General features: G+C 31.9%; 2 protein-coding genes across 2 annotated transcripts; both read right to left on the bottom strand.

Moving 5' to 3' along the window:
• On the bottom strand, positions 1–2,528 carry LOC107487270 (uncharacterized). The gene is made up of 6 exons (XM_016107893.3): positions 2,260–2,528; positions 2,071–2,169; positions 1,735–1,776; positions 1,040–1,184; positions 480–581; positions 1–144 (listed from the first exon to the last, which is right to left on the bottom strand). The coding sequence occupies exons 1-6, from the start codon at positions 2,482–2,484 to the stop codon at positions 44–46; spliced, it is 714 nt and encodes a 237-aa protein (XP_015963379.1). The 5' UTR covers positions 2,485–2,528; the 3' UTR covers positions 1–43.
• An 11,471-nt stretch (positions 2,529–13,999) lies between these two features.
• LOC107487066 (uncharacterized) lies at positions 14,000–16,275 on the bottom strand. Its single transcript, XM_016107645.3, has 6 exons — positions 16,000–16,275; positions 15,824–15,922; positions 15,708–15,749; positions 15,471–15,618; positions 15,106–15,207; positions 14,000–14,322 (listed from the first exon to the last, which is right to left on the bottom strand). Exons 1-6 carry the CDS (start codon positions 16,246–16,248, stop codon positions 14,273–14,275), a joined length of 690 nt encoding a protein of 229 aa, XP_015963131.1. The 5' UTR covers positions 16,249–16,275; the 3' UTR covers positions 14,000–14,272.
• Positions 16,276–16,614: the final 339 nt, after the last annotated feature.

Here is a 16,614-nt window from a genome sequence, read left to right as displayed (position 1 = left end):
TAAAAAATTTACAATAATAGTTTCTACAGATATTTTCCAAGTTTCAGAGAAGTGACAATGGGCCAACGCGACGGTCACTCACTACCATAGGAATCCTCTTAATATTCTCAATGAAACCTACCATAATTTCAAGACTCTTATCATCTGCAAATAAACAACAACCATCGGATCCAAATAAATAAATATAATATATAAATAAGAATTTGACTAACCAGTGTTTAAAGATAAAAGACACCGAGTCACCAAAAAATAAAACGATAAAGACTAAAAGACACCTGCTAATGTTATTAATTATTTAAGAATTTTTTAAAAGTTGGATAGCTTTAAAACTATTTTAGTTTTATTTTTGTAGTTATAAACAAAAATGTTTCCATTTTTTTTTATATAAAACTGTATCAATCCATGAATGTATAGAATAAATTACAATCACGGTCATTATAATTATTAGTAGTCATTAAAAAAATGATACTAAAACTAACCAAGTTTGGGGATTGTGTGGCCTCTTGGATGACGAATGACAATAGGGTCTCTAAATGCTTGAAGCAAAGCTATGCTCTCTGGTTTCTGGAAATCCGATTCGCCTTCACAAAACATATCTTGTTATTAATAATACTAGTGGAATAATAGATATTTACATGTCTTAATTCACCCTTTTTTATTCAGCGTGTATCATTTAATAATAGTAAAACAGTAATATTAAAGAAACAATAACTAAAAATTATCTTATTTAATTTAATATCTATAATTTTATATATGTTTGATTTATAATTATATTTTTATTATATCTAATATTATTCAATTATTTTGACGACAATTAATGAATATTTTTTATTATTTTAGGCTATTTTTTATTATCTTTCAAATATTTTTAGTAATAAAAATATAATTAGTCAAAATATTAAGAATTTTACTTTGGTAATAAAAAATTCTTTGAATTCAAATTTTGGAAATAACAAACATTTCGCTTATGAATTTAAGAAAAACCTGTATTTTAAAAAAGAAAAGTTATGTAGAGAAAATTAAAGATGAGAAAACCTACCTATAAAGTGGAGAGATAGGCAATCAATTGGATCTGAAAATGCATTGGAAGCCAGTTTAGGCATTTCATACTTGTTTCCACCAAACTTGGCTCCTGATATCAAAATCAAAAACTTGATCTTCTCTACCTTCGCAAGTGCTACTCCCTAAAGTCATCATTGTCACTCAAGTTAATCAATTCAAATCAAATATAGCTCATCTTTAATTTAGATTGCAGTCTAACTAGTAAGTATTTTAGAATGAATAAGAATAATGTTACGTGATAAATAAAATTTATTATTTTTAATTAACATCTGACTAACAAAAATATTTTTATATTAAAATCTAAATCTTCAACCCTTAAATTCTAATATAGTATAAATATAAAATATTAATCCAAAAGATTGATTGATTTACAGTCTTCATTCAATACAATTCTACATTATCTGTAAAAGCTAAGCTAAGATTCCTTTCCTTTTCTCTGTTTTTCATCACACAACCACTTCCTGTCTAAGCTACTATCCATTCATTGTTCAATTCTAACATTTTTGGTGGGTGAAAAATTGTTCTTGAAGTCACATCTTGTCTTAATATATGTATGTCTTTTTTATTAACTACAAATAAACTTGTATACCTCAATATTTTTATACAATTCTAAGATAGTTATATGTGAAACAAGATCGATTAAGTATCACAAAATGGATTGAAGACAATTACCTGAGCTTGCATTCCAGGCAAAGCAGAAGCTACAAGTGCGCCCTGAGATCATTGCTTGGTTAATCAAATGGGAAGAAAAAGGAAAATTTAAGAGAAGGGGAGTACCATATATATACTGAACTTAATAATAATAAAAAGAATATTAGATATATATAATTATTTTCTGTGAATGATGATTATATGTCCAACAAATACTAGCTGTTACTTTATCTTTTTGTCTTCAAGTCAACAATCCTAAAAGTACTAATTAAGTATTGAATGGTTTAAAAGCTGGAACTTTTCTCTTACAATTAAAACACCTAAAGATCTCCGAAGAAATCATTAATCGAGGCTTACCTGAGAGAATCCAAGTAAACCATCAAAAGGGCCATTCTTTACCATGTAATCTTCAATGTATGCTACACATTCTTCGAAGTAGCTGACCAGTGAAAGATCCTGTATATGAATACATAAGCAACATGTGTTTTAGAACATTGAGTTAATTCATCGTCACTATTTCACTATAAAGTTTATAATAACAGTAACCTCGTTGGTTCGAAACCATTCATAGTAAGGAGGATCGGAAACACCACCGACTGTGGATTTTGCTTGTGCTGGAAACTTGCCATCGAGGAACACAAGTTGCAGCTTTTGTGTTACAACTTCTGGCCATCGTGACATTATTGATTTCTTGAGGATTTTACCACTGGTCCTGTATCCATGGAAGCAAAGGACTCTGGGGTTTCGTTGTTGGTTTTCATTATCTTCCATGTTGCTCCTATAACTTGCTTTCAGATTGATTTTTTTAGTTTAATTTATTTTTAATTTGATGCCTGTTACGTCCTTTTACTAATTAAGGATTGTTTTTGGCCGAAAAATTTTAATATGGAAATACTATTGGAGATGTATGTGGTCCAAAATAGGATTGTGAGGTGGTGTTTTTAGGTATCATGGACCTTCGTCTCGCACTATATAAAAAGGCTTTTAAATTTATTTTATTACATCTCGTACTATTCAAGAAAGCTGTGCAACCAACTTTGGCGGTCCCGCAACGTGCTGTTATTCGAAGGAACAAATGCAACAATTGAAGAGGAGATTGAGTGTGTGATAAAGGGCTTTAAAAATTTTCCCAAGGTAAACTCAAGAAACAAGGAATTAAGGGTAGTTAACTCTTCATTGGCTCAATTAAGAGAGACTTGGGAGGTGCCACCAACTAGAATTGTGAAAATTAATGTTAATGCATGAATGCCAAAAGATGTGCATAGAGGTGTGGGTGGGATTGCAAGGGATGAGATGGACTTAATCTTGGGAAGAGCTAGCTGGGCCATACGCTTTCACTTAGAGGCCCATGAGGCTGAGGCATAGTTTCAATAAAGTAATCATAGAGAGTGGTAGCTAATTAGCTATCAAGTAGTGAAAGCTCTTAAACAAAGAAAGTCAATAGATTCATGTTTTAGAACATCCATTGTTAACACATTAGCAATATTAGGAGGAATTAGATTATTTTTCTTTAGTCATGTCAAGAGAAATAGAAATAGAGTGGTTCATGAACTAGTTAAAATGGCTCTTACCAATTCAAATTTTGTGTGAATAGAAGAGGCACCAAATCATGTACAAAATCTAGCCATATTAAATGTTTTACTTTTACCATCAATAGATTGAATCAAAATTCTTTATTCTGTCAAAAAAAAAAAAGAAAGCTGTGAAGAAAAAGGGTTTTACCCGCTATCTCACATCATTCAAGAAACTTTTTAATTTTTTTAGATAAGAAATCAAATTGTTAACTGCGAGAAATTTTTTTTTTTACTTCTAATAAAATAAATCAACAATGTTTTGACATAATATTTTCTTCGGTTCGCTAAGTGCGAGAAGATTATTCCTTTATCGTGTAAAATACTAATATTTTTAGTTTATGTGTTATAAATTTTTATTTTTATTTTAGATAGATAAAGAAATTTTTTGTAAGAACAACGGAGTATACTTTGATGGTAAAATTATACCATATATAATTGAGAGTGTACAATTTATTTGTGAAAGTTCAATTTTTTTTATTATTTTTGCATGTTGTCAAAAGAGTGAAAAATAGATTATACGAACACATACATAAAAATATTTTAAAAAGAATTAGTAATATTTTATACAGGCAACTAATATTGTTTTTCAGTAATGTGATATAATTTCAATAAATAAATGTGATTGATAAAGTCACTGTGCTAGAGATGTTAACGATTTATAAACAGAATCATGCTCATATATCGATTCTAGAGTTGTATGTTGAGTTTGAACAATTGGCTAATAGCCACAAAACAAACGAATCGTTACTAATTGAAGGAGACAACGTAGTCTGGAAAGAAAACAACAATATCAGTGAAGAAGAGTTCTTAACCAACAATGATATGTTTGGAGGAAGCAACAGAGGGGATGAGAGTTTCGATAGGGAAGTTCATGCTTCAATAAATATGGTCGCAAGCCGATATTCCTTTAATGTGCCATCTTTCATGTGTGTTCTAGACCTCGACATTATGCACGCACCAAAATTTACTGAGTTTGCAAACCTAAGTATGTGACTTTATCATTTTGTAAAGAATGTTGATAAAAATTTTATTTTTGTTTTTAAATAATGCCCTTATTGTGTCACGTCGAGCTCAGCGGGTGCAAGTCCTGCTCTGTAGTTAGTTATTTCGTGATTTTGTTAAAATCAATATATTCATTCTATATAATTTAGTTCGTGTGATGTTGTGGTTGTGGTTAGATTATTATTGCTGTAACTTTAGATGAAGAATTCAGATGATAGGCTTAGAGTGTGACTGTTATCTATCTATTAATGCCGTCATAAGTTATTTCTTACATTTTATTCTTCTTATCTGAGATACGTGATAGAAACATAGATTTAAAGTGTGACCACTATCTATCTATCAATTATCATAAAATCTTTTTTATTCTTTCTATTTGAAATACATATAGTAGAAATCTATTTTTTGTAAGACATCAGTCACTAAATAAATATACTGTTCTAGTAAAATCAAATTTCTCAATTTAAAAATTTTCGCCGAATATAAATCAACAAAACACGAAAATTATACAAATTATGTTTATGATTAAAAATACTTTACATATTTTATTTTAAATAACATAATATATTATTTAAACTCTATATAAGGCCCTAACTTACGTACTAACAATTTTTTTTTCAAAATTATAAAATAATATTAATATTTAGAATATGTACTAAGGTATCAGTAATATTAATATTATTATTAATAATTAAAATATCTTAATATTTAAAATTACAGTAACATTTACAATTTAAAGAAAACAATGACACCAATAAAATAAACACATTAATATAAATAATTTAATATGATAATAATTTACATATTAATTTTAGTAAGGTGGTTAGTGCTATGCGTTTTGTTTAGTCAGTTAGGAAGTTAGTGAACTAATTAGTTACAAATCGGTTAGAGTTAAGCTTTTAGAAGCAAGTGGGATTAGCTGCATGGTAATTGGGTATTAAGTTTCCATAGGCTTCTAGATCTACATTACTACAGCTATAAAAGCAAAAGCACTAATTCACTGTACGCTTGATTTTCAATTCACACAATGCAGTATCACATTTCAAATCCAACTTTATCAAATCTCTCTTTCTTCAACCTCTCTTCTCTTCAAATCTTCTTCTTCGTATAACCAGTTATACAGGTTCTGATACTTTTCATGGTATCAGAGTTGAGGTACCATAGCTTCCGCAGGCAGCAGAAACAGAGCTAGAGAACGATGGCGCAGAACTTTGTTGTAACCCCATTCTCCATGAAATTGGATGAAAACAATTATCTCCAATGGAAGGACCAGGCAAAATCGACAATTGAAGGCAACGACATGTTGAATCACCTCACCGGAGAGGATATTCCTCAAATCTTTCTTGCTGATGGCTCGGTAAATCCAGAGTTCCAGAAGTGGAAGAGGCAAGATGTTCTTCTGAAATCTTGGTTGCTAGCTTCTATGTCCAATCCCTTCACTACAAAAATGGTTGGTTGCACACTCACTCATCAGATCTGGAAAAGGTTAGAGGATCATTTCTCATCTCAAATTAAAGCCAAGGTAATGCAGTTAAAGAACAAATTAAGCATTATTCAAATAGGTGCATCAGTCACTGAGTATGTGTTATTAATAAAAAGTACTATAGATGCGTTAGCCTTAGTAGGTGAATCAATGAAGGAAGGTGACCATGTTAATGCGATTTTACACGATTTGACAGAGGAATATGGAAATGTGGTGACCTCAGTCTTGGCAAGATCACATAGCATAACTGAAGGAGAGTTAGAAGCGCTGATGTTAGCTCATGAGAGTATGTTAGCTAGATTAAGGAGATTTGAAACCCTTGTGTAAGCCAATGTAGCTCAGTATTCACAGTACTCACAAGATCCACAATTCCTTGCTCAAAATTTGGCAGCTAGGGGTAACTTTAGAGGCAATTTTCGTGAACGAGCAGGAAGAATGGGCAGAAGAGGCAGACCAGTGCAAGAACTACAGAATGGAGGAAGAAGAATATCAGGCCAGTATAATAAAAGCAGAGAAATGTAAGGACAAACTCACCAGTATGGATATGAAAGAGGACAATATGGAAGAGGCAGAATGAATGATGGAAGAAGTCAATATGAGAGGCTACAGTGTCAAGTCTGTGACAAGATTGGTCACACAGCCAAAATATGTTGGTATAGATACAATGAGGAGCGATATGAAGGAGACTACAACAATCAGATTAACCAGCCTAAGGCCAACTTCAGCAATGTGCCAGCCACACCAGCAACTGTTCAAGACCCGAACTGGTATCCTAACTTCGGAGCTACACACCACATAACGCATGATGAACAAAATCTTATTGGAAAAGAAGAATATATTGGTGATGAACAAGTTGTGATAGGAGATGGGACAAGTTTGCAAATCAACTTAGTTGGTAATTTGTGCATTAAATCTGACTTGAGCTATAGATTATTTGTGTTAAGAAAACTGCTATTTGTACCTGAAATCACAAAGAATTTGATGAGCGTGCATAAATTCTACTGTGATAATAAAGTTTTCTTTGAGTTTCATGCTGACAAGTATTGCATTAAATCACAGGAAACCAAAGAAACTGTGCTTCAAGGGAAGGTCGATAAATGACTCTATATATTCCTCAAATTTACCACCATACACACACCACCACCAGCCTATCATACCGCCCTCAACAACAAGTCTAACCTTCAAATTTGGCATGCCATATTAGGACATCCGAGTCAAACTATTGTGTCAAAAGTCCTAAATGCTTGTAATATTCCCTTATCAACTAGTTGTCAAATAAGCTACACAGCTTGCTGCATAGGAAAATCATACCAGCTCCCTTTTCCTACCTCACAAACAGTGTATTCTAGTCCTTTAGAACTTGTGTATACAAACATATGGGGACCATCACCCATAGCTGATAATAATGGAAATTGATATTTTGTGAACTTTATTGATGCATTTTCGAAATTTACCTAGTTGTACCTCATTAAATCTAGAGCTCAGCTCAAGTCAAATTTTAATCACTTCCAACAATTGGTTGAATTGCAACTAAATACAAACATAAAAATGCTTCAGAGTGATAATGCAGCTGAATATGTCAGTTTGTCAAAGGCTTTGCAGGAACGAGGAATCCAACATCGATTCTCTTGTCCATATGTACATCAATAAAATGGGTCAGCAGAAAGAAAGCATAGGCATGTAGTTGAAATGGGCCTAACATTGCTGGCAGGGGGCCTCAATGCCTACAAGGTTCTGGGGTGAAGCGTTTACAACAGCAGTCAAGTTGATAAATATGCTACATACACCTGTACTGAATGGACTGTCACCAAGAGAGAAGCTCTTGGGAAAGAAACCTCTTTATGAAAGCCTTATAGTATTTAGATGTCTGTGTTTTCCTCACCAATGGGCTTATAACAAACCCAAACTTGATTTCAGGTCCTCTCTATGCATCTTTGTTGGATACAGCATGGCTCACAAAGGATACAAGTGCTTAACTCAGCAAGGAAGAGTCATCATAACTCCTCATGTGGTCTTCTTGGAAGATAAATTTCCTTTTAGAGATAGAAAAAAGAATAATGCTCATATTTCAGTCACCTCAAGTCCAACAGTTTCATTTATTCCAACAATCCCTAGAGCTGTTGAAATCACCCAACAACAACAAAATCCTCTCATAACTAGTCAGGCAGAAGACAGCAGTCAGTCTGAACTACAACCTTCAAGTGTCTCTACAAGAAGCAGCCCCAGAATTGAAGAAACAAATAGAATAATACTAGTATTAAATTCAACCAGGACAGAATTAGCGCAACAAAGACTAGCAGTAGTGTCAGCAATAGGGAGCAAATGGGTTTTCAGGATCAAATATAACTCATATGGGTCTCTACAGAAGTATAAAGCAAGGCTGGTAGCACAGGGTTATGCACAGAGACCTGGCTTCGATTTTACTGAGACGTATAGTCCAATCGTGAAGCCTACATCAATCAGATTGCTTCTATCAATTGTACTGGCCAAGTCCTGGGTAATCAAACAACTCAATGTTAATAATGCATTTCTACATGGAGATTTGATGGAGGAGGTATACATGAAACAACCTAAAAAGTATGAAGTTGGTGGTCCCTCACTAGTGTGCAAACTAACAAAGGATCTCTATGGCTTGAAACAAGTCCCGAGAGAATGGTATCACAAGTTGGCAAATGGGCTAGCTGAAATTGGTTTTCAAGCAACAAAATTTGATGTCTCAGTGTTCCTGCGAAGTACAAATGGGGTAAAGACCTTTGTACTTGTATATGTAGATGATATCACCATCACTGGTGAGTCTGAACAGCATATAAAAGAGGTGATTGAAAAACTGGATGCAAAATTTTCTCTCAAGGATATGGGTGATCTCCCTACTTTCTAGGAGTTCAAGTAGCAAAAACAAAAGTTGGAGGCATGATTCTTTCACAACAAAAGTACATTGGGAAAGTATTGAAGAAAGCTAATATAGCTGGGTGCACAAGCTGTCACACACTCCTGCCATCCACTGTAAAGCTCTCAGCTTTTGGGGGCTCGAGCTTTGGTGATCCTCAGCTTTACAGGTCTATAATTGGAAGCCTACAATACTTGACAATAACTCGATCAAAAATCTCCTACAGTGTCAACAAATTGTCGCAATTTGTTCAGACTCCCTTGGACACTCATTGGAGGATGGTGAAGAAGATACTTTGGTATCTCAGTGGGACAAGAAATTATGGCTTACAGTTGAACAAAAACAGTTCTAAGCAAGTGACTGCTTATTGTGATTCAGATTGGACTGGAGATCCTGATGATCGAAAGTCCACGAGTGGATACTGTGTGTTCTTAGGTTCTAACTTGGTCTCTTGGGCTTCAAAAAAAGCAGACAGCAGTGGCACGATCGAGTATAGAAGCTGAATATCGAAGCATGGTTGATCTAGTGGTAGAATTGCTATGGATTAAGAACTTAATGGTTGAGCTCCAGTTCTCCCCAAAAGAAACACCACTGATGTACTGTGATAACTTGAGTGTAGTGTTACTAGCTGCTAATCCAATACTTCACTCTAAGTCAAAACACTTTGAGATAGATTTACATCTTGTGAGGGATCATATGAACAACAAAACTGTCAGGGTAAGTCATATTTCAGGAGCAGTTCAAGTTGCAGATATTTTAACAAAAGCAATACCCTCAGAGAGCTTCCTACATTTCAAAACCAAACTTGGCATCATTAAGTTGGACTTTGACAAAGAGGCAGAGCAACAAGATAACAGAGCAGTGACAACAACAGATGATAATGAGGAATGTCGAATTACTGCTTGCTGTAAAGCTGTCATTTTTCTTTAAAAGAAAAAAAAAAGAAAGTGGAGATGATGATAGGAGTGTTGAGTTAGTAAGGTGGTTAGTGCTATGCGTTCTGTTTAGTCAGTTAGGGAGTTAGTGAACTAGTTAGTTAAGAATCTGTTAGAGTTAAGCTTCTAAAAGCAAGTGAGGTTAGCTGCATGTTAGTTGGGTATTAAGTTTCCATAGGCTTCTAGATCCACACATTGCTACAGCTATAAAAGCAAAAGCACTAACTCATTGTACGCTTGATTTTCAATTCACACAATGCAGTATCACATTTCAGATCCAACTTTACCAAATCTCTCTCTCTTCAACCTCTCTTCTCTTCAAATCTTCTTCTTCGTATAACCAGTTCTACAGGTTCTGATACCTTTTAGAGATAAAAACAATAATTTACTCAAAAAATTATTATAGAGATTTCACATTTCTTTCAAATAAATAAATCAATCAAACATTTTGGAAACTAAAAGACAGGAGGTTAGGTTGTTCCATTTAATAATCAAGATCACGTTTTTACTTTGTTGCAACAACGAAGAGCCTTTTGAAAAAAAATGAATAAAAGTATACATAAATTTTTACATAATAGATAGATACATGTTTTAATTTTTTTAATGATGAGTTATTTATAGACATTAATATTAAGTTTTATTGTCATTTTTACTCTTTTGCCGTTTGGATAGTAATTGCCAGATGACTTTGTGCATATATGACATGACCCTTTTGATGACATAATAGAAACTAAACGATAAATTATTGAATTTGTTAAATTTGAATAAAAAAATTACAAGTGACTTAAAATTTTCATTCTTTTTTTTTTTTTCAAAAAATGAATGTAAATCAAGGACTGCAACTCAAAAATAACTGCTAGAGTTCTATTTAAAGTAAATTTTGACAAAAAAAGGAAGAGAATAAAAATTCTAAATCATTTGTAAATTTTTTTATTTAAATTTAACAAATTTAATAATTTATCATTTAATTTTTACTGTGTTATTAAAAGGGTCATGTCACATAATATATAAAGTTATCTTGTAATCATTATCGTTAAAAAAGTTATTCAGCCAATAGAAAGATAAAAATGACAATAAAATTTAATATTAATATGTACAAATAACTTATTAAAAATTAAAATATATTTTTATTTACTATAAAAAATTCATGTGTATTTTTGTTATTTTTTTAAAAAATTTTATCCATCTTTTTCTCCGTTAGCAATCCGATACTTAGAACAAGACAAAGAACGTGGGAAACGCGTAATGTATGTGTTCATTTTTTATTCATAGTTATCCATTTATCCTTTCTATAATTCTGGTCATGTTTGATTCAGTTTTTTCTTTTTGAATTTTTTTTTATCACAATTATGATATGTTGTTTCGTATATTAATGTTCTAGAATTTGAATCTTTTAAATTTTAAATTTTTATTTTAAAAAGTAAAGTGTGATTTTTTATTATTAAATAATTTTTTTTTTATATTTATTTTTGATCTTACTTATGAAATAAATGATAAAAAATTACACTTTACTCTTTAAAATAAAATTCAAAATTTAGAGAATTCAAATACAATATTCTAATATTACGCATCTTAATCTAGGGGTGATCATTATCAGGATAGGAATTTTACTCTATATTTAGCCATTTAATCATGCAAATCATGATTTCAAAATGAACTGAAGATAGTGGCTGTTGGTTGTGCTTTTATTTATAGTGAGTAATTTTATAAAGATATCTTCACAGGAAGATAATAATAACATTATAAATTGTTAAAAGATAATTTAATCAAATAGATTTAATTAAATATGTTAAATTATTTAACTATTTATAATGTTATCTTTACATAAAAATATTTATAGATTGATAACCATCTCTTATCATGTTTTTGTGGTGGCAAATCGTGTAACATGGTTTGTAAGTTTGTCTTGTAAATTCTAGGTGTTGCTTTGGCAGGTCTTCTAAGAGCGTTCTTCATGCTTTTTGAACTCCTTTTTAAAAAATCTAAGCATAGTTAATATAATTTGGTTAAATGAAAAATATAGTTTAATTCACAGCATATATTAGCATTATCTTGATGAGTAATTTATAAATATTTTCATAATACTTAAAGAGTTAAAAAATATACTTTAATATAGTTAATTTGACTTAAATTTTTATAAAAAATAGTGCTAAAAAGATAATAATTTAAAATAATTTTATTTAACTTAACAGGTACAATTACATATGTATTATATATAATATTATGTATTTATTTTAATCATAATTAATAAATACAAATAAAAGTAAAAAAAAAAAAGTAAATTATGACCATCCATCTTTGACTTTCAGACATTTTCAGACAAGAATCTCACTAAAGAAGTAATTGCACATAATATAACTATATAACAAGGTTGCGAGAATCGGACCGGTCAATAAACCGGTGAGGTCACTGGTTCAATGGTTCACTGGTTCGATCGGAGTTCAACCGGAGTTCAACCGGTTTAATTAAATATTAAATAAAATTATTAAACTTAATAAAATTCAATCATTTCTAACTTAATAAAATTTAATATTTCACATAATAAATTATCCATTACTTAAGATTAGAGGTTCACAAACAACTTCAAACATCAAAGTTTATCTTGTGGCTGTGAGTTACTTTGTGATTGTTCCATCTATAACAATCAGAAAATCAAAGACACGAAATCAACTTCAGAAAACCATAAAAATAATGAAGCAGCAAACAGAACAGGCAGCATAGAGAATCAAAAACTATTTCCAGCAAACAGAACAGGCAGCATAGATCAATTTCATGCAGCTTGACAGTCACAAAAATCAACTGAGAATCAAAAACTATTTCCAGCAAACAGAACAGGCAGCATAGATCAACTTCATGCAGCTTGACATTCACAGAAATCAACTGAGAATATTCATGAACCAGCAAACAGAAGCAACAAAACTGGATTGAAAAACAGATTCATGAAGCAGCAAACAGAAACAACAAAACTGGATTGAAAAATAGATTCATGAAGCAGCAAACAGAAGCAGCAAAAATAGATTGAAGATTCATGAAACAGCAAATAGAAGCAGAAAAAACAGATTGAAGATTCATGAAGCAGCAAAAACAGAGGAAGCAACAAAACTGGATTCAGAAATAGATTCATGAAGCAGCAAACAGAAACAACAAAACTGGATTTAAAAACTGGTTCGAGACTCAACACGACTTGAAAAACAGATTGAGAGAACAGGCGAGCTCATAATGCCCTGTTATTTTTTTTCAAACAGAACAGGCGAGCTTAGAATTCAGTAGGAACTAGGAAGCATGTTCAAAATCAAGAAGACAAGAAAATCAGTCTTACCGGCGAATGAGAGGCGGGCTCGGCGAGCTGGGCGAGGTTCGGCGACAAGGAGGCGGCCTCAACGCGGTCGTGGTCGCGGCTGCTGTGCAGTGGTTTCGGTGGCGAATGAGGAGCGCTGCTGGGTGGCGACTGAGGAGCGCTCTGAAATCTGGTCTCTGGAGCTTGGTGGGCGGTGGCGCTGCTGGCCTTGGTGAATGGTGGGTGAGGGGGGAAGAAAGGGGAGGCTGGGAGCTTAGGTGTTTGGTGGCTGAGTGATTAGTGATTAGGGTTAGCTAAACGACTCCGCCAATTTCTATTTTTTAAAAAAAAAAATAGCCAAAACAACGTCGTTTGGCTTTTGAATTTCCAAACCACTGAACCGCCAAAAAATCGAACGGTTCTTCTAGTTCGCCGGTTAACTGCCGGTTCGACCAATTTTTTAACCGATTCTTTGCCATTTAGTTTTTGAGATTATTTGGACCGACTAAATAATCGGTTTTCGATTTTTTCGATTAAACCGACCGGTCCGGTCCGATTTTCAGAACCATGCTATATAAGCATTATAGACAAGCATGGCATCAGAGATAACGGAAAGATTTTAACTAATGCAATAGAAATATAGAAGGCTTACCACTGGATCAAAAACGATAAATATTGATGGGATGCAAATATGGTTTGTTGTAAATAAAAAATATTCTACAAACACAATATATTAAATATTATTTTGTGTATATTTATATATATGTTATTTTATATATTTTTGTAATAAAATAATTATTTACCAAAATAATCAAATTTGACAAGCAAAATAATTAAATATATTATAACAAAATAATTAAATCTTTTAAAATAGCATAATCAAACAATTTTATAGACACTGACTACATATTTTTATATGGTAGGGATAAAAAAACAGTCAGAATTTGTCTTATTTAATATTTATTAATTATTATAACAATTAATAAATACTAAATAAAGGAAGTTATGGTTATTTTTTACTGATTTTTTTTAGTTACCAAACATTTCTGTGATAGTTAATTAATTGGTGAGTGGTGACTTAAATTTTAATGTTTATGTAACTTGATTCATCAATTCTTAATGGACCGGATATTAAGTACACAAATTGTAAACGTAACACTTATTAAATAATCATATGAATCACATTCTCCATAACAACAGCCGATAACATCTTTGATTAAGTCATTAATAGCATAAACCTACCCCTCTTTCTTTCGTGTCATTTTCTAAACAATCTTACACCATATAAAATAGAAAAGAGAAAGTGCTATGACGCATGATGGCTGTCGGCTGATGCATTGTTCAACTTACATGATGATGATAAAAATGCATCTCACATCATCATCATAACAGTCTCTTGCTTGCTTAATTAATCTTCTCAATGAAACCGAGCACAGTTTCAACACTCTTATCATCTGCAAATAAAAGGAATTGAATTGAAGCAACCACCAAACAAATTAAAAATCTCATGCTTCTTTTCACTACTTTTATATGCATAAAACTAAAGTGCAACAAAGCTACTAGCTACATTATTCAACAAGATTGTGGCAAATCATTGTACGTGTCTGCAAGGACGTAGAGGAGACGTGTATAGGCATTTGACTCTTGACAATTTTGAAAATCTTTCAATTACTTAAAAGGTTTTAAAGTTTTTTAAAAAAATATTTTTTAAAATTCATACTACTATTGATTTAATTTATTAATCTTATATTTTAATAAAATAAAACTTTCCGATCAACAATTTTTAAATTTAACATTCTAACTTAAAGATAAGTTAAAATAAAATCAAATAAAATTTATTAGATCTGGCCATGATTCGATCATAATCATATCATGTGTATATAGAAAAAAACTATCAAAATTTATCCATATAAAATATATATTAAAATATAAAATATATATTAAAAATAAATTAAATAAAATATATATACACAAATATATAGTGAGTGATTTGGTCAATAATTTTAATGTCCACTTAGTATTTTTTTTTCAAAAGTCAATCCAATTTCTCTCCATTTCTGAATACATATATTGACTTCACCTAAGATTTAGGACTTAGGTAATAACTAATATATTCAATACTACCTTTACATAGTATATTTTGTAAACTACAACATTAACTTCTCTTACAGGTTTTTAAATTTTTAGAATTAGGAAATTCAAGAAAAGGATGGTATATGTAATGGTATATGACTAACCAAGTCTGGGAACAGTGTGGCCTCTTGGGTGATGAATCACAACAGGATCCAAGAATGCCTCCCCCAATTCAGTGCTCTCCTGCTTCATGAAATCCGTTTCCCCTTCACCACACATCAACTCAAAATGTATCAATTTTAATTTTTTTTTTTTTGCTTTATTATTCACATTGTACACAATTATCATTGTTTGTCTATGCTTTTTCATATCAGAAATTCGGAAAGACCATTTTAAAAAAAAAGCATAACAAACAAGATTAAATTCAAAAATAAAATGGGATAAAAAAATATTGTTTTTGATGGAAAGGAGAAAGAGAGAAGAGTAGCAGAAAAAATGAGTGAGTTGAGAAGAAAGAGGAGACAAGTACCTATAAAGTGGATAGAGGGTATATCAATTGGTTTTGAGAATGCATTAGAAGCTAGTTTAGGAGCTCCAAACTTGTTTCCACCAAACTTGGCTCCTGATATCAAAATCAAGAACTTGATCTTGTTCTTTACCTTCCCAAGTGCTATACCCTATATTATCACCGTCATCAACATTCATCATTCATCATTCTAATCTAATCAAATCAAATTTAAGATGCGTGTCTTTAATTATATAGTACCTGAGCCCGCATTCCAGGCAATGCTGCCGCCAAAATTGCGCCCTGATCCAGATCCAATGATTAGACCAAACGAAAATAAGTATTTGAATAAAAAATATTTTCGGGGTTTCGCTTACCTGAGAGAATCCAAGTAAGCCATCAAAAGGACCATTTTCCACCATGAAATCTTCAACGTATGCTAAGCATTCTTCGAAGTTCATGTACTCCGAGAAATCCTGTGACACAAATTTAAGCCTTAGAGAGAAGATTATTATATATGCATCGTTGAATTGAAGATATAATTAGTTTGAACCTGGTTGGCTTGGAACCATTCAAAGTAAGGAGGATCAAAAATGGCTTCAACATCTGATTTTCCTTGTGCTGGGAACTTTGCATCGAGGAAAACGAGGTCCAGCTTTTGTGTTACAGATTGGGGCCATCGTGAAACAAGTTTGTTGAGGATTTCACCGCTGGTCCTGAACCCGTGGAGGCAGAGGACTCTGGGTTTTTTCTGGATTTGATGTCTGTCCATCATGCGACACTGATGCGACTTCTTTTCCATTCTCTCTGGGGGAATTTATTTCTTAACTACTCGTGTATTTGATTTTTTTTTTTTTTTATGATACTATTTAATATTGTTTTAAAATAAATATATAGTTCAATGGTTTTCTAATTCACACATAGTTATTAAAACTGTATATTTTTCACCTATAGCTATTAGAACTAGATCAGACCAAACTCATAAACCGATAATCTGATCGTTTTTGCGATTAAACTTTTAGTCTCCTACAAGCTGCCATTCGCTCGTAAGCCTTATACATATTCTTCACTAATTAGTTCTGAGCAATGTAAAACTTCATGTCCCTTTAATTATATTTTTTTATATTTATTTAATTTTAATTTTATTTTGTATTTATTCTTTTTTAAA

This window comes from Arachis duranensis, chromosome 5 (assembly GCF_000817695.3).
Source record: "Arachis duranensis cultivar V14167 chromosome 5, aradu.V14167.gnm2.J7QH, whole genome shotgun sequence".
In the NCBI taxonomy this organism is placed as follows: Eukaryota; Viridiplantae; Streptophyta; class Magnoliopsida; order Fabales; family Fabaceae; genus Arachis; species Arachis duranensis.
This window is presented reverse-complemented; position numbering and strand designations above follow the sequence as displayed.